Source organism: Podarcis muralis, chromosome 2 (genome assembly GCF_964188315.1).
Source record: "Podarcis muralis chromosome 2, rPodMur119.hap1.1, whole genome shotgun sequence".
Classification (NCBI taxonomy): Eukaryota; Metazoa; Chordata; class Lepidosauria; order Squamata; family Lacertidae; genus Podarcis; species Podarcis muralis.
In genome coordinates this window covers 65,825,210-65,849,421 of record NC_135656.1, presented here as the reverse complement: position 1 = coordinate 65,849,421, position 24,212 = coordinate 65,825,210, and the positions used below count along the sequence as shown (strand labels likewise).

General features: G+C 41.9%; 1 protein-coding gene across 5 annotated transcripts in view; it reads right to left on the bottom strand.

Moving 5' to 3' along the window:
* The window catches only part of CYFIP2 (cytoplasmic FMR1 interacting protein 2), a 65,927-nt gene that overhangs the window by 18,193 nt on the left and 23,522 nt on the right, over positions 1 to 24,212 (bottom strand). For all 5 annotated transcript variants that reach the window (XM_028718364.2, XM_028718361.2, XM_028718363.2 and 2 more), the window contains 16 exons: positions 19,768 to 19,885; positions 18,854 to 18,973; positions 18,502 to 18,627; positions 17,849 to 18,015; positions 16,626 to 16,773; positions 14,673 to 14,826; positions 14,072 to 14,228; positions 12,988 to 13,084; positions 12,802 to 12,878; positions 12,096 to 12,204; positions 11,092 to 11,211; positions 9,491 to 9,690; positions 8,217 to 8,304; positions 2,230 to 2,373; positions 1,516 to 1,606; positions 432 to 562 (listed from right to left, as the gene is read on the bottom strand). In XM_028718364.2, coding sequence (XP_028574197.1) covers positions 432 to 562; positions 1,516 to 1,606; positions 2,230 to 2,373; positions 8,217 to 8,304; positions 9,491 to 9,690; positions 11,092 to 11,211; positions 12,096 to 12,204; positions 12,802 to 12,878; positions 12,988 to 13,084; positions 14,072 to 14,228; positions 14,673 to 14,826; positions 16,626 to 16,773; positions 17,849 to 18,015; positions 18,502 to 18,627; positions 18,854 to 18,973; positions 19,768 to 19,885 — 2,047 coding nt within the window. The remainder of the gene's footprint in view (positions 1 to 431; positions 563 to 1,515; positions 1,607 to 2,229; positions 2,374 to 8,216; positions 8,305 to 9,490; positions 9,691 to 11,091; positions 11,212 to 12,095; positions 12,205 to 12,801; positions 12,879 to 12,987; positions 13,085 to 14,071; positions 14,229 to 14,672; positions 14,827 to 16,625; positions 16,774 to 17,848; positions 18,016 to 18,501; positions 18,628 to 18,853; positions 18,974 to 19,767; positions 19,886 to 24,212) is intronic.

Here is a 24,212-nt window from a genome sequence, read left to right as displayed (position 1 = left end):
ATGCAAATGAGAGTCCCCAAATCCCCCTTTATCCCTATAGCTCCATGCCATGTGTATGTAACACACTAAATCCACAACGAAGCCTCATGATGATCTGTTCTTCCAAACCAGTTAAAAGCACAGAGCCTTTCTGTTCCTGAAACCACTCCATAATCCACATCACTTTCACGTTAATTTAATTCCCACATGCCACAGTTTGTACATTCTGATTTCCACCAGCTATCTCCTCAAGTCTATTCTCATTAAAATGGCTTTACAACTGATACCAAACCATTTAAACACACACACACACAAATGGTGCCACCCTCATTAATTAAATCACAGCTGCATCAACATATTAACTGAACTGGGTGAGCTCATCTGGTTGGTTGGCTGGTTGATTTATCTATTTAAAACCCTGCCAATTTTTGAAAGAATTCATTTTAACTCACCAAGGCCTGCTCTATGAGAAGGCAGAAAAGAATGGCATTACCCACTTCTCTCAGACTCTGGAACACATCAGTCTTGAGCTCTGCATACTCAATTATGTCCTTCAGCTGGTGATGGAAAAACTCCAGGATTCCTGGTAAGAAGCAAAAGAGAAAGGAAGAAATTAAGTAGGGATTGATATGATAGGAAAGAAGGGTACCAACTGCAAAGAGCAAGTTGGTGTTGCCTTTGGAAGTAGCTGTGGTTCTGAGCGCCTGCCTCATACACACTCCTTTCATTTCAACCTTCTTAGAAGTCTATGGCTGCTCCACATCTGAAGAGCAATGCTGTGGAAGGATGCTACTGACAGCCAATCATACCCGGAAAAAAGTAGGGGAAAGAGAAAGATACTCCAGGTGCCTATGTTTCTTGTGAGCTCAAGATGTTAGGAAATATTACTTTCTCTAAGGCCCTGTACAGAGTAGGCAAAACAACAACAACAAAACCACTGCAAACTAGAGGATTCCTATTTGGAATTTAGTGACCTTCTAGTCCTACATTGTGGCCCAAGGGCAACCTGGCAGGAGGTGAGAATAGCAAACAGGGCAGGGGTGGAGCAAACTTATATAGCCCCATCAATTCAGACTAGGTCAGCATTGACATAACATGCGCTGACATGCTGATGCTGGTGTTCCACCACCGTCCAGGCCAAATACAACTCCATCCCCACCTGAAACCTCTTGGGGTAGGTGGACAGAATAGCTTTCTTGAATGATAACCTGCTCCTGGCGGGATGTCAGCATGGACTCTCCATAATCTTTAGTCTTTTAGGAGACTTCTCCACACATCAACATCAACAAACTGAAACCACAGGAAAAGGCAGTGCGGTGTAATGGACTAAAGACTGGACCTATGCCAAGGACACCTAGGTTCAAACCTCCATTGTTATGAAGGTGGCCTTAGGCAAGCAACTATCTCTTGGCATAACTTATTTTAGAGCGGGATAACCGCACATAAGCCATCCTGAGCAGAATGGTGAAAGTGCATTAATACAAATTTCACAAATAAATAAAGATAGCGATCTCATGAAGCATTCCAAGTACCAACCTGGAGATCCATACTCATGCCTTGGCAGGCGGCAGATCTTTGGCATCACCTCTATCAAGGTTTTCACATACTGAAGGATGGTCCCTTGCAACTACCAGAAGCAGAGGAACACAAAGGTCAGCTCTAGAAGATCAGCATAAACTTGAAAGCTTATTCTGTTTTACAAAGTGGCCACAGATGCGGTTATGAAAATGATTTACAACGGTGGTTTCCTTTTTTTAAAGGTTCTAAACAGAGCTTCAGGGGACCCTGGGGAATGGTTGTGGCTCAGTGGTAGAGCATCTAGGGATGGGAGAGGACCATGCCTGAAATCCTGGACAGCTGCTGCCAGTCATCACAGAAAATACTGAACTGGAGGGAATATTGGTCTGACTCAGTATAAGGCAGCTTCCTATGTTTCTAACTGCAAAGTGAGGTCTGGGGAGATCAGAGACTGATATAAATGTGCACTGCAGATAGGTCCAGGAACATCTTTCATTTCCAAAGTTCCTGGTGCTTAATTTTGTTCTCATTGTCTTTGCTCCAATACAATGTAATCAGAGTCCAGAACAGAATATTTTCAGTGGAGATACTCTGCCAACCCAAAACAGGCATCTCAATGTAAAGGAAATTATATTCTAAAATAATATACATTTTATTTTTAAAATGTCTTGTTCAATATACAGAGTTGTTTTGACTTCCTGGCCTGAACCTCATCCACAACTGCACCATTACCAGGCTCTTGACGATCTTCAGCAATTCTTCCATCACCACAGCAATCCCTTGGTACCCAAGGAGCCGGCAGATTGTCTTGAAATGAGGAGGTCCCACAAAGTTCCGGTAGGAGCTATAGATGTGGCTGTAGGCGATGTTGAGTGGCTGTGGGGGTGGGCAAAAACAAAACCATTACTGGATCTTCAAAATATATTGAACAGCTATACAAACTGTTTGAAGCTTGCAGATCACTAAGTAAACATTTTCCTGTTTTGCTAATAGTATTACAGAATCTAGTGGTAGGCTGACAGAGAATTTTGAATTCTCTGCACAAAACTCTGGAATCTCTGTCCAAAAGCAAATGTGCCTCTCATGCAGTTTTCTTTCCCCTATTGTTATCTGTGTATCTTTGCCAACTCTGGACATATTTTTCTTAGGCTGCACTCCTGTACACACTTTCCCAGAAGTGAGGTCCACTCAACGTGTCTAACTTCTGAGGAGACATGCATTGTTCAATCTCCATTTATAAGGAAAGTTATATGAACAAACTGTGATTGCAACACCATTACTACAGTAAGACACTGGATGTTCACTTCTGTTTAACATGTCCAACAAGTACCCTTTGGCCTTCTGTTGGCTTTCCTTGTATTATTCTAACATCATGATTACAGCCTCCTATGAAACATTAGCTTGTGCATCAATAAGGTACTATATTTTGATATCAACGTGATAATGGAATTAATGTAGATACTGGAGTAAATATAATTAACATGATTGGCTGCTGCCAAGCGACGGTAAATTGCGTCATGACATATAAACAGAGGTCTCTTTGCTTTGTATGTTACACCATTTTCATTAAGCAATTTATGGAAGATTGGAACACCAGGCGTGTAGTCCATTTAATGGGAGTGTCCAAGTGAAATCTGAATAAGCAATAGTGAGAAGTGCTTTGCTATAGTCCTGTTTCCCAAGACTTTCATCATAGCCTTGTTCAGACAAGTTCAGTCAATATGCAGCGTGAGCGAGGAGCAGGATTGTGTGAGTTGACCCTTCACCTCAACATGTTGATCAGAGCTCCTGATCACAGCCTATGCACAACTTGCTCCTGATCACAGCCTATGCACAACTTTCTAGTGACGAGGTAAAGGTAAAACAATATATTTATAAAAAATTAAAAATAGTTTAAGAAATGCACGTAAGGATCACTTTACGTAGGACAGTGATGTTAAAACAAGTAAATTCTTTAAAAATGTGTAAAAATAATTACAAAGATGAGCACAAGAAGTGTAGTTAAGTTACTCCCTGTATTAAGTAGCATAACAGTTGCAGCTATTACAAATACAAAAAGAACAGCATGTGGATGCTAAACAGCTGATGAATATTCAAAAGTGGATTTACACACTGAAAAAGGAAGACTGCAGCTACTGAACAGAAAGGGATATAGCAGCAGTGAATCAACATGTTCTTCTGTGTGGGAGTTTTAGCAGCTCTTTGTCCCTGCCTGAATTCATATGTAGCAATAAGCAATGGAACAGAAAGGAATTAATTCAGTTGCTAATGGATACTTGTGCTTACTTCATATTCCTGGAAAATAAATATGATGCCATTTTTACAAAAGGAACCCAGACGTACTTGCAGTTCTGAATTTTCAGAAATTGTTTAAAACATGGAAGGCATTATGTATTGCTGTTTTTGAGGCTGGAATCCTAAGCACACGTTCCTAATAATCTCACTAAACACAGTGAGACCTGCTTCTGAGTAAACATGCATAGGATTGTACTGTAAGATTGGTTAATAAAAAATAACTACTGCCGATCACAGAGCTTCAATTCTAGTTGTGGATATTTTTGGATACAGTATTTTTAGTGTGGATTAAAGAGAGAGGGGCACAGAGAATGTTTAAAGAGTGCTCCCCACTTTACCTGATTTCACTTATGTGCATAGGGGGCCAGAATGTTACCCCCGCGTAAGTGGGGAGTCATCTGTATAGAAGTATCTTATATATATTTGAATCCCTACTCCGTTTCACAATCACACCAGAGACACTTGACATCAGCTCCACACCTTATAGCAAAGGCAGAGTGCAATTTCCTGTATTGCTACCAGGACAGACAGAGTCCTTAAATTAGGAAACAACAGAGAATACCATCCATTCTTCTTGCATTAGGTAACTAGAGCCTCCTTAAATCAGAATTACTAATGTTATGCTACCAGTATTTTTTGGGTGAACAAACTCATGAAAACAATAGTCATGTGCTATATTTGTACATATTATTTCCTGTTTTGATGGAAAGTAATACATTCCATTTTTTTAACCTACAATGGTTCTGCTGCAAAAGGTGCTATAAAGGTGAATTTACGTGGGTGGGTGGCTGGCTATTTTCTCTTGACAGCCATCTCTGACAAACAGTTTCCTATTGCCCTGCTTATAAAATAAAAAGGAGCCTGAGCCATCCAAACATTACTACGGTATTTTAATTTCAAGTACAGTGACAAATAGTAATCCACAGAAAAAAGGACTAATTTTTTAAAAAAGCTCGTCAGTTTGCTCAACAATGCTTTAGAGAACCTAGCATGAGAAATACCTAGTGCTTTCCTAGTTTTCTTTATATTTTCCTGTGGATACATTTGAACATAGGAAGTCCCTAAGACTACAGCGTGCAATTCTGAACCTGATCCCAGTCATCTCTCTCTTCCTTTCCACTTATATAAATGATAGAATTGTATCATTGGGACCTGGGGGGGGGGTCATCTAGTCCAACCCCTGCAATGCAGGAATCTCAACTAAGGCATACATGGTTTGCTTAAAAACCTGAAGGAGGCTGTTCCACTCTTGAACTGCTCTTATTATCAGAAAGTTCTTTCTGATGTTTAATCAGAATCTCCTTTCTTGTAATTTAGCACCCAGAACAGGGGAATACAAGCTGGCTCAATCTTCCATGTGACAGCCCTTTAGATATTTGAAGACGGCTATCGTATTTTCTCTCAGACTCTTCTTTTCCAGGCTAAACATACCCAATTCCTTCAACTGTTTCCCACAAGGTTTGGTTTCCAAACCCTTGGTCATCTTGGTTGCCCTGCTCTGCACATGTTCCACCTTGTCCTTCTTAGACTGTAATGCCCAGAACCGGATACATTACTCTTGGTGTATTGATTTTCACATGGCAAGAGTGTTCATCAACTGTAAACACTGAACTTTAAAATGACTAAAACAACAACAAAAAGATTGACCTGCAATTCATCTAAACGGCTGTTGGTTGATTTGCTGCTGTTACCTATGTTTTACTGCAGCCCCTAATGTTCGAGTAAGTCCATCACTCCAGAATGTCAAGTGTATTTATGGAAGAGACACATAGGCATTTCTCTACTGACAGGGGAAAAACAGGAACTAAATCTCAAAAAAATAGCTGTGCTTGACAGCCCCTCTCATCAATCTGCTTTGGTGAGTAAATTTTACTCTTTGATATACTAGATCAGAAACTAATGAAAACCTGGCCATATACTTCTCTGGAGTCAGCACTGCATCCTAGATCCGTCACCTGGGGTCCACTGGGCATGTGGACCCCAGGAGAGCTGCCATGGAAATGTGGTCCTCAGTGTTAAAAAGGGTTTCTCCACCCGTCTTACACAATGAAGGGCTGCTTAGAATGAATAAATAAATAAATAATGAAAATACAGTGGTACCTCTGGTTACGTACTTAAGTCGTTCCGGAGGTCTGTTCTTAACCTGAAACTGTTCTTAACCTGAAGCACCACTTTAGCTAATGGGGCCTCCTGCTGCCGCTGTGCAATTTCTGTTCTCATCCTGAAGCAAAGTTCTTAACCCGAGGTACTATTTCTGGGTTAGCGGAGTCTGTAACCTGAAACGTATGTAACCTGAGGTACCACTGTATACCAAGCAAATGAAGTGCTATCTTTACATGAAGCAGGTAAAATGGATCAGCTTCTGTTGGTGGTGGAGTAGGAAAAGCGTTTGACCTACACAAAATTCTTCACTCTACAGAATGGGAACTTAGTGGAGGAACAATCTATCTGCTGTGGCCCCCATGTGGAGGCAGATGCATATTGCAGTCAAGATGGTAGCATCTCCATGCTGCAGGTTTAATATGTATAAGTGCTTCCGCATCAGTGCCAGACCGTCCTCCTTTCTGTGACATGATGAAAGTGCATGAAATTATGCATGGATAATTCTCCTAGGCATTCAATGAAGGCGAAGATTAAAAGATAATAGGAAGTGCTTCTTCACACGGTACATAGTTAAACTATGGAGCTTGTGGCCACAGGAAACAGTGATGACCACCAACGTGGATGGCTTTAAAAAAGAATTAGGCAAATTCCTGAAGAAGGCTGTTGAAGGCTACTAGCTACAATGGAGGACTTCATGGTCAGAGGTATTAATGATTCTGAATACCAGTTGCTGGAAACAGCATAATGGGAAGAGTGCTCTTGTGCTCATATCCTGCTTGCAGGTTTCCCACAGGCATCTGGTTGGCCACTGTGAGAACAGGATGCTAGGATAGATGGCCCAGCAAACTCTTCTTAAGCTTATTATGTGAAGAATCTCCTTACTTGTACTGGAATAGCCTGAAGATCACTACTGAAGTACCATGGAGACCTTCCATTTGATGCAGAGGAACAATGTGTCATGTCACATTAGTCATTATTTTCAGATGGTTTCAACTGGTCTGTTGCTGGAGTAATGTGTAGTTCAGATCTAAATCTTGGCTAACACAGACAATGATATTTCCTATCAATGTGACTTTGCCGTCTCTGCTAACAGACAGTACCATAGTGTTTTATTTTTTAAAGTATCACGTTTCAACCTTCTATAAAGCAAATATATGGAGTCATTAGCTCTGATTAAAAACCTGAGCCTAAAAATACAGATTGTGATGATCCAAAGAAGTGATCAGAGCACACCAGGGTGGGGAACTTGAGGAAGATGTCTACAGTTGGGGGCCTTGTTGTAAATGCCTTCTGCAATACCCACTGCAAAGATATCAGCAGTGTTATCAAAGAAGTTTCTGTCTTCAGCAGTTGGAACTGCTATGGTAACAGCAATGAGCAAATTTCCTGCTGTGCCTGCACCCTTCTCTCTCTGTGTGTACACCTTTGGATTATGGCCACTAACTCAATGATTTTAGTGAAAAACATGCTTACCATGTTCGCCTCAGTCCAAAGCTCTACAGATGCTCTGATTAAAGAATGAGCTCCAGAATTTGCATTGATTGACTTCTTCATTCATTGTAGTATTGGGGAAGGCTTTGCATGTGGCCTAACACTGCTTGCTATGTACATTGGAACATTTTTAGCCACGAAACGAACCTCAGGTTGGAACAGAAAAATGTACAGGAGTCAAGAATCTGTTCCTGCATTGTGATTGTTGTTTGAGGGAAATTCTTAAACAAGAGTTTCCCAGGTCTGACGTCATGGGAAACCATGGTTTTAAAAACCCGCAAATGCAGGGTGCTTGAGAACAAGGCAGAATGATGAGAAGGTGATGAGAAGGAAGCCATAATTTATTGGACTGGGATCATTATGCATGAACCAGGCCCATCTGTCTATAGTAAAGGGGTAATGGATAGACTTCTCCAAAGCTTATTTTTCTTAAGGAAAAGCCAGTAATAAGGAGAAAAGGAAGTTGAGACAACAGGTGAGGTGATGGATATTGCAATATTTGACCAATGATAAAGGGACATTATGGGAGGGTTAGTAACATTAACATTTAAGCAAGGCAATGTGGTAATGGTGCAGACAGTTTCTGCAATGATGTGAGGACTGCACCAGCCCCCTACAGTATTTCCTGGCACAAATCACATGGAAACTGGCCAAATGGACATCATTTGTGAAAAATGTCTCACTGACCCTCAGATACACTAATGTTACAGAAAGCTGCAATGCAGTTGCTACGCTCTGACATCAACTGAATTAAGGTGCATCTTTCATTCAATCATTCATTTAAATGAAACTCCTTCCAAACTGAATACCCAATATGTTTCCTGACTCACCTTAGATCCATAAAGATAGTACGGCTGGACATTGGCTGGTTTATCTCTCTGGGGTTCTTGGGTAAATGGAATGGCTGTCCGTACAAATCTGGTATTTGTGAAAAAAATAGAAGAAAATGGCATCCAAAGCTTGTTTTGGAGTCAATGTGTATTGCACTATGATTCCCTCCTTACATTATTGCTTTATGTACCAAGTTAACTAATTATTTTCCTACATGAACTGGCAGTTTTACTAATATTTTCAGTCTGAAACAATATTTTCCTATTTTTATTGTATTCACCTACCAAGTACGGTGAAAAAAACACCTTTTATTTCACTAACTGTTAATACCAATCACTAGAATTTCAGTATCTGAAGAAGTGTGCATGCACACTTCTGCTCATACCAAGAACTAACTTAGTTGGTCTTTAAGGTGCTACTGGAAGGAATTTTTTTTTAATAATTTCAGTGTTATTGATAATATATTTTATCATAAATGCTTCTTCAAAGAACTATATCAAACAATGCTACATATTTTTATCCGCAGTTTAGTCAATAAGCTGATTATAATGTAATATAATGGAGCTCCGTGTCTATTATGAATTCTGTGGGCTGTATCCAATTGTGTAGAGGGCAGAGCTCAGTCAACCAACCTTTCTCTTCCTCTCCTCCCTCCTCTAGCCTCTGAAAACCCTCTTGGGAAATGCGAAAAAGGGCTGCAATATGAGGGAGGAATTATCCAATATCAAGTGGAAGGATTTTGGTCCAGTAGGACCCCTGCAGGGGCTGCAGGTGGGAAGAGAGAGATCAGCTGTATGCTTTTTGTTTGCACAACTTTGGATACAACCCCATCACATTTGTACACAAATATTTACATTAACCAGCTTTATGTGACCCTTCCCCTTCCATCCAACCCTGACAGCTTAATGAGATGTCATTTTTCTGATCTAAAATTAACTATGCCGAAACCCTGACCAACTCAAGAGCAATGCCTATAATTGTTTTCAGTTTCAATACTCTATTGTTAAATTGATCACGTGTAATCCACCTTGGTTTGGGTCAAGAAGGATGAAGAGTATGAGTCTTGAAAAGCACCCATAAGCTATAACTAGCCTTCAAACCACACCTCACTTTGAATGACACTTTGAACTGTAGAGTTGGAAGGGACGACAAGAGTCTAGTCCAACCCCCTGCAATGCAGGAATCTTTTGCCCAATGTGGGGCTCGAACCCACGACCCCGAGGTTAAGAGTCTCACGCTCTACCAACTGAGCTATTTGACATTTTCTTCTTACCTGTTAGTAGACCCATTGTAGCAGTAATTAGGTAAAAAGTCAAAGTTCAGCTCCCAGAAGACATGCAGGGTGATGCGGCCATAAGGAGCCGAGACATTGTGATTGGCCTCTCGGAACATGGCATCGAAACTGTCTAGGGTCATGTGCTTGCAAAGCAGCCTGTGCGTCAGACGGTTTATCTCCAAAAGCCACTCAAGCTCCTGCACCCAAAGAAAGGAGTGGGCACTTTTCTAACAGGTTGTGGACTGAAAACACCATACATCTGATCTGAACTGATGCCAGGGGAAGAATTATAAAGACAACACAATATTCTTAACATTTATATCGCTTACTTACATCAGCTGACTAACCCTTACAAAGCTTATTATTGTACCCATACTGCAAACTGTAGAAGAAAGGGGAGACGCAGGCTGAGACACAGTGACCTCCTAAGACCACTGACAGGATTCATGGCAGAGACAAGACTTAAGGGGTTCAGGCTGAATTTTCACAAGGCAATCTCTTAGCCATTGTATCACACTTGCCAATTGCTTAGTGACCCAACTATTTGAAAATCCTCATACTCCAGTGCATCGTTATTTATGCCTCTTCTTTGCCAAGAAGAAAACCAAGAAATTTTATCTATCGTATTTTTCTGTCTATAAGACGCCCCCATGTATAAGACTCCCCGCTATTTTGGGGGACTCAATTTTAAGAAAATGAGGGGAAATGGCCCAAAGTTGTTGAGCTTCTCCCCCCCCCCCCACGCAGCTGTGGGCAGGAAACACTCTCTAGTTGGTTTCCCACGTGCAGCGGCACCAGGGGAAGTTGCGCTCCTGCCTGCCAGCTGGTTGGCAGGAGCGCAACTTCCCCTGATGCCACTGTGCATGGGAGGCGATCTAGGGAGTGTTTCCAGCGCACAGTGGCACCAGGGGCAGTTGCGCTCCCGCCAACTGGCTGGCTGGCGTGCTGCTTCTCCCCCCCCCCCATGCCACTGTCCATGTATTGGACGACCCCAGTTTTTTGACACGATTTTTGAGTCAGAAAACCTCATCTAATACGCAGAAAAATACGGTATGTTATGCTGAATGCCCAAGGTGTGGAGGCTACCAGCAACCACTGGAGGATGTTGACAGTTCTTCCCCCATCTGGAGAATGTCCAGTGAATGTGGACAGTCTCCTACGGGATCATTCTCAAAAGATGCATATAGGATTGACAACTTCCCTTTCTGATTCCTGACTGTAACATATCCATGAGCAAGACCTGAATCTACATACTGTGAGCACATTAGTAATAAGAGAATAGACTCCGCTGGGGATTATAAATATACTAGAGATGCAATATTTGTGCATTGGGAAGTAGGTCTTTCCCTTCTGCTTCCTCTCCTTAATCCAGATCTGAGAGGGTCTTGGGAAAGATCATATGGTGCCCAGAGGCATTCTGACTATGAGAAATAATGTATCTGGATCTTCTCTCCACAGAACAGCTGTTCTATGTAAAAACTTACAAAATTGAAGAAAGGAAAAAAAGTGTTGAGGTTACTACTGCTGTTATTTAGGAACACCCCCTTCCAACCTGCATCCTGTCATCCAGCCTTAGTGGAGCCACTGGGAAAACTTACCACAATGGATGTCAGATCCTCACTTTCAAAGCGACTAATGGCCTGGTCTAGTGATTTGTACATTGCGGCTGAGATACGCTGAGTGATGAGTCTATTTAGGTCGATGGATCGGCCCAGCAGCTGTGGAAGTCACAAGACAGACAGCAAGTGAGAAGATGATTAAGAAGTGGTCCTTGATTCGTAATTGCTATGCAGAGAGAAAAGAACTAACTTGTACCCCAAATGTATGAGTTGGCCTATCTATACTAAAATGGGGGTAAGGATTTTGATCCATTCATTTCAGCAGCCAGGGAAAGCCCATGGTTGCAAAGGAATATGCACAAGGATCTGCTTCCTCCACTGTAGTAAAACTGAGGGTGAGGGAGTAATTTTATGCATGAAGTGGAGCTTCAGTCAGTAAAAAAAAAAACCCTGCTGGCTGGGGCATATGAGCAAGAAGGGCTGTAGCTCAGTATCTGCTTTGAATGCAGAAGGTTCAGTCCCACATCTCCAGACAGGGCTAAAAGAGAACTCTGTTAGTGAGCAAGACAATACTGAGTAAGATGGACCAATGGTCTGACTCAGTATAAGGCAGATTCCTATGTTCCCATGAAAACAATAAAAAGGAGAACAAAGAACGCTTCCATATTTGAAAGTATGCCATGAGATGAATGGATGAGAAATGCCAACCATAACTGTCCATTCTACTAAAGCCCATTATTTCACTAGGGATAGAAATCCTATTATGAATACATTCACACAGTTACTTTTAAGGGCCAAAAAATGTTTGTATGTGTGTGACGCTTTTCACCATAGGTGAAGCAACTACAAGAGTACCTTCGGCTGGCTTGGGATCTGAGATGTGCTATATGAAATTATTTAGGCTTTCATATTTACATCTCTGTGCATGGCAGAGATTGGCAACCCAAAGATGTCTGGAATGTAAACCTGATGTATGACTCCTCCCCAGTTGGCAAGCCAATATAAAAGACTGGGAATCTTGTTGCAACTGACTTAAGTTGTACCTGGACATGTCTCTGTTTGAGCAACGTTTCATAGCGGTTGGATGGCGGGTAAGGTATAATCACTCCATAATTCTTACATTCAGCCCGGAATCTTTTATCCAATAATACACTGTAATTGGAAAGCAACTTGTCAATGCTTTTACTTGAATAGCTCATGAATGGCTCAGTTTATGTTATTAACAATATTTCACCTGAAAGTAGAGCTAGGCAATAGGTGGTGAACTTGATGCACCCCAGAAGTCCAACAGAGTCAGGAGGTCTCCATTTGGCTACCCCTATGCTATACACATTCAGCAAGGGTAACTGAACCATCAAATTAATTGTGAGATTTAGTGCATGAAAAAATCTGTAAGTTACTAACATAGAAGTTCTGTTTCCATGGTGCAAAATTTGGAACAGAGGTTAGGCAACATATTTTGGATAAGTGACAATATTTAGTTGTTAAAAAGGTAGTTGCCAATAAAGAGTATGCAATACTAAGCAGTTCATGTTATTAATATGGACCATTTTCAACTCTGTGCTAACAATCTCCTCTCATTTCCCAGCAATGTATATTTGTTGTGATCTCACCACCTGCACAAGCCATAAGATCTTCAGATAAGGAAGCAGTCTGTCCTTTAAAGAAGTACATAGCAGCTGATACAACACAGTTAAAAGCTTGCCATGTTTTGACAAATGAACAAAAACCGAGCAGAAGTCTCCTTACCTGCCAGCCATTGCTTTATAGTAAGCAAAGATCTGGTCTGCCAATTTGTAAACAAATTGATCAAAACACAAGTTGACCTGTCAGAAGAGTGAAAGAAACAGGCTTTAGGACCAATATGCATAAGACTGGACAATTGTTTATGAAGTTACTAGAACAATTAGGTAAGAAAAAAGAAAATAAGCTCACTTCTGCTTCAATTTCATCATAGAGAAACTGCTTTTTAAACTTGGTCAAAGCATAATAAGCGCTGTCGTTGTAGAGGTCCAATGGATACAGCACATACCTGCAATGAAGGAAACAGGCTTAGGACATGCCAGCACAGTGTTTGGGTATGACAGTCACCTCCGTTTCTTTCTTCTTTAAAGCAAAAGTTCTCTGCCTGCTCACTTAGCACTAAAGCCAACCTGAAGTGTGCAGAATCTTGCCCTCAAAAGTATTTGTATATGAGCAAGAAGGGAAAGGGCACGTGGGAAGCATGGGAAAGAGGTGACATGTCCAAGGGTGCAAGAAGTAGGAAGAATGGCAAACGGGAGCCAGTGACGGCAGACAACGGAAGACCTGATAGATATACTACCAAAAACTGTCCTTGGGAGGGCTATACTTCACTGGTACAGCATCTGCTTTGCACGCAGAAGGTACCAGGTTCAATTCCTGGCCTCCTCAGGAAGGGCTTTTTGTCAGAGAGATCAGGACCTGCATTTCAGTGTGCCATGGCCACTTCGTAAGCATGTGTTTAAAAACCAACCAAGCAAGCACATCCAGTGGAAACTTAGTTTTGTGAATAAAATGTAATCAATATTTACAATTTAACAATGCATGTTATTAATACTCTGACTTTTAAAAACAAATTTCTTCACACACACAAACTGAAACTGATGCAAGAGTCTGAACTACCCAAGTGAAACATACCCCCACTGCCATAAATCAATCTCACTTGTTTCACAAGTCCTAAAAAGATTGGAGCGATGAATGCTGATTTTATGCATCCCCTGAGGACACCCCCCCAATTAGGCAAAACATCTGGCTTACCCTTTAAGACAGTCCTCATTGCCATCCACCCTTCTGATGGCAAAAGGAGACAATGTACCCCAAATGAAAGGCAAGTACAGAAGGCATAGTACCTGACCTTGGACACTAGGCCACTATTTCCTTTTACATGCTAGAAGAAATACATGCTACAATAAAGACAAATGCCTTCAGTTTGGCATCTCAAAGATATCCAACCCATTTATTTCCACAGATGCATTCCACAACATCTTTGAGATCTTACTCCATCATAGAAGGTTCTTTGGTTTCCAGGATGTGATCTGTTAGAATCCAAGGCATAGACATCTCAATAGGGAACTGAATCCGGCGGCCCATGGTCAACTCCAGAAAAAATTCCCGGAACCAAAGCTGGGATAGGTCACAGCATTGTTGGAGGGCCTCTACAAACACAAATAGCGGAGGAAGGTTTAACGCTGATGAAGGATGAGCAGAAGGCTAGTCTACATCTGCTATTATTATAAATTATAATATATATCGGATATAAAAGCATATCTGAGTTAAGAAAAGAGTATGTACATGATATACAATTTCTATTTTAAGATATAAGTATGCTTCATGACCATACACTACTGTATTCAAGAAACCAGTTTAAACACACATGCATAGCAATTTCTGAGAAAGTTCACATCCAGATCTAAAAGCACCTTAATATGAGCTGCAGGAAATGGGAGAGATTGCCCCAGATGCTACTATCCTTTGAAATGTTAACTCTTATCAAACATGTATTCATATCAACAGAAAGGCTGCCTGAGACGCTACTATCCTTGACGTATTACACACACCAAACATACATTCATATCAAACCTGCGACTGTTAGTACCTACCACTAATGTTGAGAAGATGAGTGAAGAAGAAGGACTGTTTGTGGAACTCTTCAATGGCCAGAACTATTGGTCCATCCAGGCTGCTCCTGAGAGTCTTCTTTGAGCCACTTTTGTCTGCAATGAGCGATTCCAGCATGGTTCTCACCATATAAAGCTGCAAGAGGAGAGCGATTATTCTTATTATGCAGGCAACCCCCCATTTACGTGTGTTCAATATGTACATGACTGCGCATACAGTCACAATAAAATTTACTTCCAAGTGAATCGTGCCAAACCCAGAAGTGACTTTTAAAAAGGCAAAAACAGTCCTAGAAAGGTAAGAAGAGGCATGGAAACAGCACCTAGCAATCCCAAGAGCCTTTGCAAGTGCAATCCCAAGAGCCCTTGCACCAACCACTGAGGCCTATGGAGGGTTGGGGTTTGAGCAAAGTTTGGAGAGAGCTATTGTGGTGGATGTGGGTGGCTGATAAGTGCTGCTGGATTTTTTAAGGGGTTTTCAAGAATGTTTGTAGGCTTTTCCAATTGTTTTTCAAATATATGCACTTTCACTGATGCGTACAGTGCCTTGGAATGTAACCCCTGCATAAGCGGGAGTTTGCATCATCTCCTACAGCTAATGACTGCTCAAGAGTCAGTTCATCTGTACTTCATCTTTCATAAAAACCTATAAACAAAATTCCAGCTCAAAAGCTTGCGGGCAATTTATATTTCCCATGCCACTTAATTGCTTTGCTCAACCTGGAACACTGTAGTACAGCTCCCATCAGCCCCAGACAGCGTGGCCGATGGTCAGGGGTGATGGGAACAGGAATCCAAAACTTCTGGAGGGCACCAGGTTGGGGAAGGCAAGTAAGAATGGAGATCTGATCTCATCCTAGACAACTGTGTCTAGGTGACTAGGGGAGGGCAGCAAGGATGTGCCCTCTTCTGCCTCTGCGTGGCACAATTGCCAGGCTAGAAGCAGGAAGATCTGTAAGTGTGCCATCATGTTGATGCTTAGCACTGGGTTACTGATAATAACTATGCAGAAGCAGACACCATGGGTAGTATTAAAATTTACTTCCAAGTAAATAGCTCCAAGGGGGACGCGGGTGGTTTAACCCACAGAGCCTAGAACTTGCCGATCAGAAGGTTGGTGGTTCAAATCCCAGAGACGGGGTGAGCTCCCGTTGAAAAGGTAAACGGCGTTTCCGTGTGTTGCTCTGGTTCGCCAGAAGCAGCTTAGTCATGCTGGCCACATGACTCGGAAGCTGTACGCTGGCTCCCTTGGCCAATAAAGCGAGATGAGCGCCGCAACCCCAGACACGAATGGACCTAATGCTCAGGGGTCCCTTTACCTTTTAAATAGCTCCAAACAAATGAATATGAAAGGTCCTGTGTGTTATGTGTTGATTGGAATATATCTTGTCCCTCAGAGAACTACTGTGGAGGGGGAGGGGAATGAAAACACCATTTCCAGCCTCCATGATGTACACGTAATACTCCAGCACCATTTACTAGTTTTTAATTTCTGACAGTGCCAATCACCTATTAGGTGAGAGGATCTAACCAGACTTCCAGAGTACCCAAGATGTGACCTACACCACCTGAGTTAATAGTGTTGATATCTATTTGTCAGGAAGATCAAGGCTCCTTGAAAAGGAAAAGTGGACAAGCAGGTTGATGTTACTGGAGAGGCTCCTCCTTTTATAACCAATGTGTTTAAGACTGAACTGCGAGCCAACTGCACGTTTAGAACAGCAAACAATGTTACGAACTGCAGCATCCTACTTGCGCAGGACAGTGCGATTCACAGAACGTAATTCACACATCACATAATTATACATGATATAATTAAGACAGTGTGGCTGGTGTTAAAGAGAAACTTTGAAACAAAAGCATTCTAAATGTTTAGTTTACAGACACAACACCTTCGAGTCCCAAACTGCTCTCAGCAGAGAAGGAGGTACATACCTGTGTGCTAGAAGGCCCTACAGCTCGGCGTGGGACCTTGATATCGAAACCACCTTTGGGGTCCTTCTCGCCTCTCAGACAGGGGTCATTTGGAGGCTCACGCCCTCCCTCCCAATCACAGATTGTCTTTCTAATTGCCTGGAGGACACTAGGAAGATGAAAGAAATTCGATTCAACTCTCCACTGAATAGGGCCTAGTAAATCACTGTTTCTTCAGACTGGCCTACCTCACAGGATTGGTGGAAAGATACAATTAATACAGGAGCAGTGTGGGCAGTGGCGTAGCGTGGGGGGTGCAGGGGGGGCCGGCCGCACCTGGCGCAACATCTGGGGTTAGGGCAAATCCACAGGTTAGGGGGCGCAAATCCACGGGTTAGGGGGCGCAAATCCACGGGTTAGGGGGCACAAATTACTTGCCTTGCCCCGGGTGCTGACAACCCACGCTACGCCACTGAGTGTGGGTCTTTTTAAAAGCCTTGGGGCCACAGTGCCTCATGGGCAACCTGATAGGGCCAGTGGTACTGTGGCCAGAGGCCAAAATGGGTGACACAGCTTATGTGATCCTTACCTTCCAGCCACAGGTAAGTCAGAGTTTTATACATAAACAGAAGAACCCTATGCATGTGGCCCTTTGGAGTTTATTAATAAAGCTGTTTATTAAAATACATGGGAATGTTGGTGTTGTCTGTTTATCCAATCATAATCATCATCATCCTGCTATGGTTTCACACAAGCCCTTGGACAATCCTGCAATTGTTGGGGGATTGTGAACCTTTGTCTTTATTGCTTAGGAACATCCTGAGATTATGGATGCAGGTTTTAACCATGTCAATAGCTGCTATTGTTCTTTTCTTCCAACACAGCTCTTGAGTATTATGTAGAAACAAAGGTACATCTAAGAGTAGAACTAAATTATGATTGACATGGAGTTGCCACCAAACCCATGTCAAATTTTCCCTCCCTCCCTCCCTAATGTTCAGAGATGCTAACTCCTGCTGTGACCTCATTCAGTTGTGTGTTGCTCCACCCCTATCAGAAGGAGCCAATGATATGGAACATCAGAGGGGAAAAGCTTAATGTGATAATGCCACAAAATGGATTAACTCTGGGGGAACCGCATTCAGGGCTACCACTTTTGACAGTATTGTGTTGAATGCAGCATCTGGTTTCTCCCTTAAGAGTTCACAGTCAAGTTTTGCTTGTATTGGGAAGGCCGGCCTCACCTGATTAGGACATTCTTTTTCTTCCTGACAGCTTGCCTTAGTGGCTCTCTCAGTGTCACCTGAGCAAAATCCTGCAGAGCTGCATAGATTGTGTTCCTGATGGCTTGGTTGAAAACACTCTCCATGCGGCCCATGAGCACCTGCAGACCTTTTATCATAGCAATCACCTGAGTAATTAAAGATAAAAAAGGATCCTTTATTTTCAATGCCCTCATGCAGTAAAGGGAAACATGCTAAGTCAATTTCCCCCCACTAATGTTTGGATTGCTGAATCGGAGCAAATGGGAATCTGTAGAAAACCCAAATTGCCATTTGCTCTGATTCAGCTTTAAAGAGCAGGTTTTCATAGGAAAAACTCTGGAGAAAGAAAAAGATGCTCTGACATGGAGCTTTAAAGCATGGGCATGTGCTTGGAAAGAGCATGGAGAAAAGTAAGTATGGAAAAACCGTAACACTGGTAGTGTTCAGTGGCACTGGTGTTGTTTTACCATGTATACAAGCCCTAACAGATAAAAAACATAGCAGAAACAACTTGGCCAAAGGAGAAAATGTTTAATCCCAAGTATATTGAACCTCACACGCTAGCACTCTAACCACCCTTTTCCAAGAGACATTTGCCACTTTGAACATATTGAGACAATGCAGCCACCCACCTCCACAAACGCAAACTTCTCCTCACTGGTGTAATTGTACCGTGTGGCTCTTTCGTACTCCTCAGCGGTGCCTGGGCAATCTTTGTTACAAAACTTATCAGTAGGATGGACCAGCTTCCAAGAATACTGAATAGAGAAAACAAAAGCAGATATTGTTCAACCACTGCTTGTCATTTGAGAAAAATCTTAGTGAAACAATTTCACGATCTCACAACTCCTCCACTGTATGCAAAATCCTTGCTTTATTTACGTTAAGTTTTGTGGCGTGGTAATCGATGGCCACCAATCAGGCTGAATAAGAATTAAACACATCTGACACCCTGAGTATTGTATGTCTATAGCCACTACTTACCACTTCCATAACATGTGCACTCCACTTGGACAGAAGCTGCAGTCCCCGTAAAGCCAAGTCAAAAAGCTCCCTGTATTCCTCATCTGACTTCTGGCTGTCCAGTCCTGAGCCAGTCACAACCTGGAGAACATCAGATAAGTACCTCTGTCTGAGGGACACATGCCTATTGTAGCTTAACAACTGTATCTTATCCGATGCCACTATCATATCTTTTTTTAAAAGTACTACCCTCTCCCTTAACTGAGTTTCAGGTCTGAGCAAGAAAAAGTAAACAGTTGCACAAAAAATGGAAATGACAGCACTGAAGAAAAGGGAGCTGGTGTAGAAGAACTGAGACATTGTGCTAAGTGGAAAACGAAACAGGAATAAGGAGTCAGAGATGGGAAACTGGAAACTCAGAAAGTGGCACATTACAGAGTGGATATGGACCCTGTAATAATGGTGGGTATGGAGGATGAGTTTTGGCCATTCTGCATTTGTCTTTATGTTGTAAAATGGTTGCTTTTGATTTGGGGGTCTTCTGCAACAGAAGCACAAGAAGTTCAGAGAAAGGTTGAAAGTATGTGGCAGTTTACAGGAAGAAGTACAGTGCATAGGAAGGTTAAAAGCATGGCACAAAAAGTTTAGCCCAGGGATCTGGCAAGTTAAAAAAAACAGAAACACAACCAGGATGCTACTCTCCTTTGGGTTAGCTAAAAGTGGGTAGGGGCAGTGAAAATACTGAATAAAGTAAACCCGGAAAACAGAGTAGTTAACTCCCACTCTTGAGGGGTGGTTTTATCTACACTTTAACATTACACATGAGATTTACCCGCTAAGCATTTCTGAGCATTTCCCCAGGTCTACATCCAACCCTTCCCCCTTTCATTCCACAAATTGCTCCAGGGCCTTTGTTCCCCTCCATGGAAGCTTACCTCACTGTTGCTGTAGCGAGCAAGTTCGGAGATGAAGCGGATATGGTCATCTCGGATCTGAACCATCTGCTCGCAGATATTGTACTGGGGACTGATGCTGCTCTGAGTGCATGTCCACCTGGGCAGAAAACCAACGCCTTTATATAACTGGGTAACACTCAACACAGTGGAGCAACAGTTACTGCTTGAGACACTTTCGCTCCATCACTCTGTAAATATGTCAATTCTTTCGCTTGTTGCTTCACCCGGACAACACATGGGAAAGCGTGCTGGTCAATATCCCTCTGGATGACATGTTACACAGCCAATTACTTACCAAGGGCAACACTGTGGCCTCATCTTTCATACCTTCATGAAGCATCTATAATGCACTTATTTTGCAGTCATGGAGAAAACTGGACTGACATGAGAGAAAAGGGAAACTGGTCTTCAGCATCTCTCTTATTGTGAATGTATGACTGGAACACAAAAGCAACAGCTGGGGGGAGAAATCTCCTCAATACGTTGTCTTATTTGAAGGATTTGAGCCACTTTTTAGGGCTAAGTCCTCACAAATCAATTTAAAAAGGAGTGAGAAACAAGGTACAAATAGTTGCAGCAGAACCAGTGTAGAGATTAATCCGAGAAGCTGCTCTGGTATCAATTAAAGGCAGCATGAAAAGGAAGCCTTCGATGCCACGGTTGAAGGGACAAGATACAAGTTTATTGAAGGGGGGTCTATAGTTTTGGGGGCCATCACTGAGAATGCCTTGTGCATGCCAACCTAGCTGATTTTAATGGTGGGCACTTGAGGAGGGCCCCTGGGACAGATGTCAGCATACTGCGAGGATTACAGGGGTGAAAGTGGTTCTTCAGATAACCTGGACTCAAGCCACTGAGGGCTTTAAAGGTTAAGACCAGCACTTTGTGTCGGGACAAAAAACCTACTGGTATTCAGAGCAACCGGAACAAAATTGCTCATTCATATTTTCTGGCCCCCATGAGAATCCAAGTGGCAGAATTTTTCAACAGCTGTACCTTCTGGACCATCTTCAGAGCACGCTGCAGTAGTCCTCATATGCTCAGAACAAAAACAGCAGCAGCAACAAAAACTAACAAAAACCCCATTCCACAAACTGAGTTGCAGGGTCTGTGTGTATTATACCTATATTATACCTATCTGGCACAAAAGAATCATCAGAGTAGCTCTCTGTAAATGAGACTTTGAATCAATTAATTCATTGATTCAGTTCAGACATCACACCAAACCATGGTTTATTCCTACCATGGTTTAGAACCCAAATCATAGTTAGAGTTTCCAAATGCACAGGCAAATTAACTAGTCTGCTCCCCCAATTTTTATTCTGCACAGGCCTCTAGATGTTTTTTAATTCTGGTTTACTGGCCGATTTCAAACTACAGCTTGTCAGTTTGTACATCACACCAAAACAACAGTTAAACTTTTTGTATGATGTTTGAATTGAATCACTAACATTTCCTGTGATAAATGTGCATTGTTTACAGATTCATTAACTGGCCATATAAATGCTTAAAATAAATAAATAGGTGCAACAAGTAAAAAATGACCCTGTTTGCATATCACAGTAAGCCATTATTGATGACTTACCAAGCATGAGGAGTGTGCTAGTACAAACTGCACAATTACTCCTTCTCTGGTGCAAGAAGGAACAACAAGCAATGCAACTTAGTTTGTCATTATGTTTGAACCAGGATCATGGTTTGTTCCTCCCCCCAAAACAATATCGGCAAGCCTAGAACAAATATTGGATTTGTTATTGTGGTCTTTTCAGAAGAAACAAATGACAACCCCAGATTTGGACATAGCAAAAAGCCAAGTTTCATGGTCTGTTGCTCCTATTCACTTAAGAGGAAGAACAAAGTGGGAGTGATTAGGGTGTGTGCACTAGAATGCTGCTTATTCATGATTAAGCCACCAACCATGGCTTACCATGATGTGCAATTTGGCCTTTTGCCATGTTGTTCCACTATTCAAAATCTGCTAGGTGTTGTGGTTTTTTTGGTCATTAGCTATTTAAAGATACAGATGCTGTTTTTATCTTGTTTTTGGACTCTGAACTAGCTCTCTTCAGTGATATTGTGGTAGATGCAGATATGTTAACTATGTTGACGGTAGATGACCATCTCTAATTATATCTTCAGATGTCACACAATCTCAGCATAAAAGCATTAATAAATAATAATAATAATAATAATAATAATAACAATAATATCTTTATTGTCATTACCCCCTCTCAGGGACAACGAAATTACTTATATATATATATATATTACTTATATATATATTGTTTTTATCCCATTTTTGGAATCTGAACTATGTCTCCTTGGTAACATTATGGTAGCCGCAGTTAAGTTAACTATGTTCACAGTGGATGGTCATGTCTAATTATATCGCCAGATGTCCCATGATCTCAATACTTTGCTCTTACCCTTTCAGTGTCCTGCTTCCCCCAAAGGAATCGGCAAGTTAACAGGGATGGTCAGAATTATAAGGCCATACAAGAAAAACATAGTTAATTGCATCTCGGCGCAATGGTGAAATGAATAAGGAGCAAGAAAAGTAAAGGACAGGGTATGAAAGCGCAGGAAAACAATTCTACAGCCCGTTAAAGTCCAAAATCTGTTCTCCCTGGAAGGAGAAAGTTGCAGGGGGCCATGCTGCTCTGACTGAAAACTGAATGAAAAAGGAATTGTTAGTAAGTGAGGACAGCTGGAAGAAATATTTCACATTCAAATTGTTAAAACAGCTTCCACAAATGGAAAACCTTTCCATATACCGTGGAAATTAATTCATGACAGTTAGGATCCAACAGACTGTGTAACAAGTTAGGACAGGCATAGGCAAACTCGGCCCTTCAGATGTTTTTGGGACTACAACTCCCATCATCCCTAGCTAACAGGACCAGTGGTCAGGGTTGATGGGAAATGTAGTCTCAAAACATCTGGAGAGCAGGTTTTGCCTATGCCTGGGGTAAGGATGACCAGTGACAAACCACACATACATGCTGGTGAGGGAAACCACTGGTTAGATACTTTACACACATGACAAAATCCAGGGCAGTATTCAATGAAATAGTTTTGCATGCAGAAGAATTACTGCTGGTGCAATAGGACTTCCTCCCACTTTCCTCCTTTTGTGTGCCGTCCCAAATCTGCTCTGGAGAGTTGGAGGAAACTTCAGAACAGCTTTAATTGGCACATGGGGGTAGAAGAGAGGGAGAATGTTCCATTGTGCAAGGTGATGTCCTTGCTCTGACAGAACCTTAGCTTTAATGCTATGCTGAATACAACCTTCAGAATGTTACATAAAGATGCACCCAAAGGACACTGCCATTTTCGAAAGCTTAATCTCTGTAAGGGTGATCACTTCCTATATACGACTACTTCATGGACTTGCCTTGCTCTGAATCCAAGCAAGAGCGCATGAAACAAGTTTCACATACTTGGCTTGTATTCATGGTGATTTCATGGAAGTCACAGAATGACAGCACCAGCTTGTGGAGTGTAAAAGAAATGGAAGTTGCTGTCCAATACATACCAGCTGAGAGATGTGGAGCAATATTTTAGCAAAGGTGTTGTTTTCGGCAAAGGTGATATAGAACAAGTTCTTGCAACACATTTAACAGCAGTCTTTAGAACTCATGCATGCAAGTGGCCCTACGGACGGCTGCTTGAAACACAACTGCGTGGAGATTGCTGCATGTGCCTCCATTTCAAGAGAACACCCATGCATCGTCTTGCATGTGTGAATTGAGGTGGGAGATCACCAAATGAATATTCAGCAGTGTATCTATTTAAATTGATCCTTGCTAAGCAATGACTGACATGCTATCTAAGGCAGCAGAGCCATGTTGTATGCATACTTTGGTGTTCAGTGTCCACTTCCATGTCATCAATTCCCTTCAAATAGATTGCAGCTTGAAACAGTGGGTTTCATCTTATATTTCTTTGAAAAACCCGTTTAAAATTCCTGAATTACAAGGCTGACCCCCTACTATCTTCCCTGAGAAAAAAAGTAGTCTGTACCGGACAGATAGAGAAACTGCAGTGTCCATGCTCTGGAAAATTTTAGATCCTATTGAAAAATGCGGATAAAAACTACCCAGAGCAGGCACACCTCATTCACATCCACAGCACAACCATCCATAACTGCTGCATTCATGGTCGCCAAGCATAAAAGCATACAAGAACAGGTGGCAGACAGGTAAGTACAGACACTGAACTTGGCATTCACAAATATATTCACAATACATGCTGTCACACATGCACACATTCTTGCAATCACATAAGCACACTCCATATACACACACTGATGAGTATCAAACTTGCTCCAATCCTCATGAACATCTATCAGTCTGTAAAAGTACAAACACACCTGTATGCATTCAGATACTGGCATTCATACATTCATATCCTTTCTAAGCACA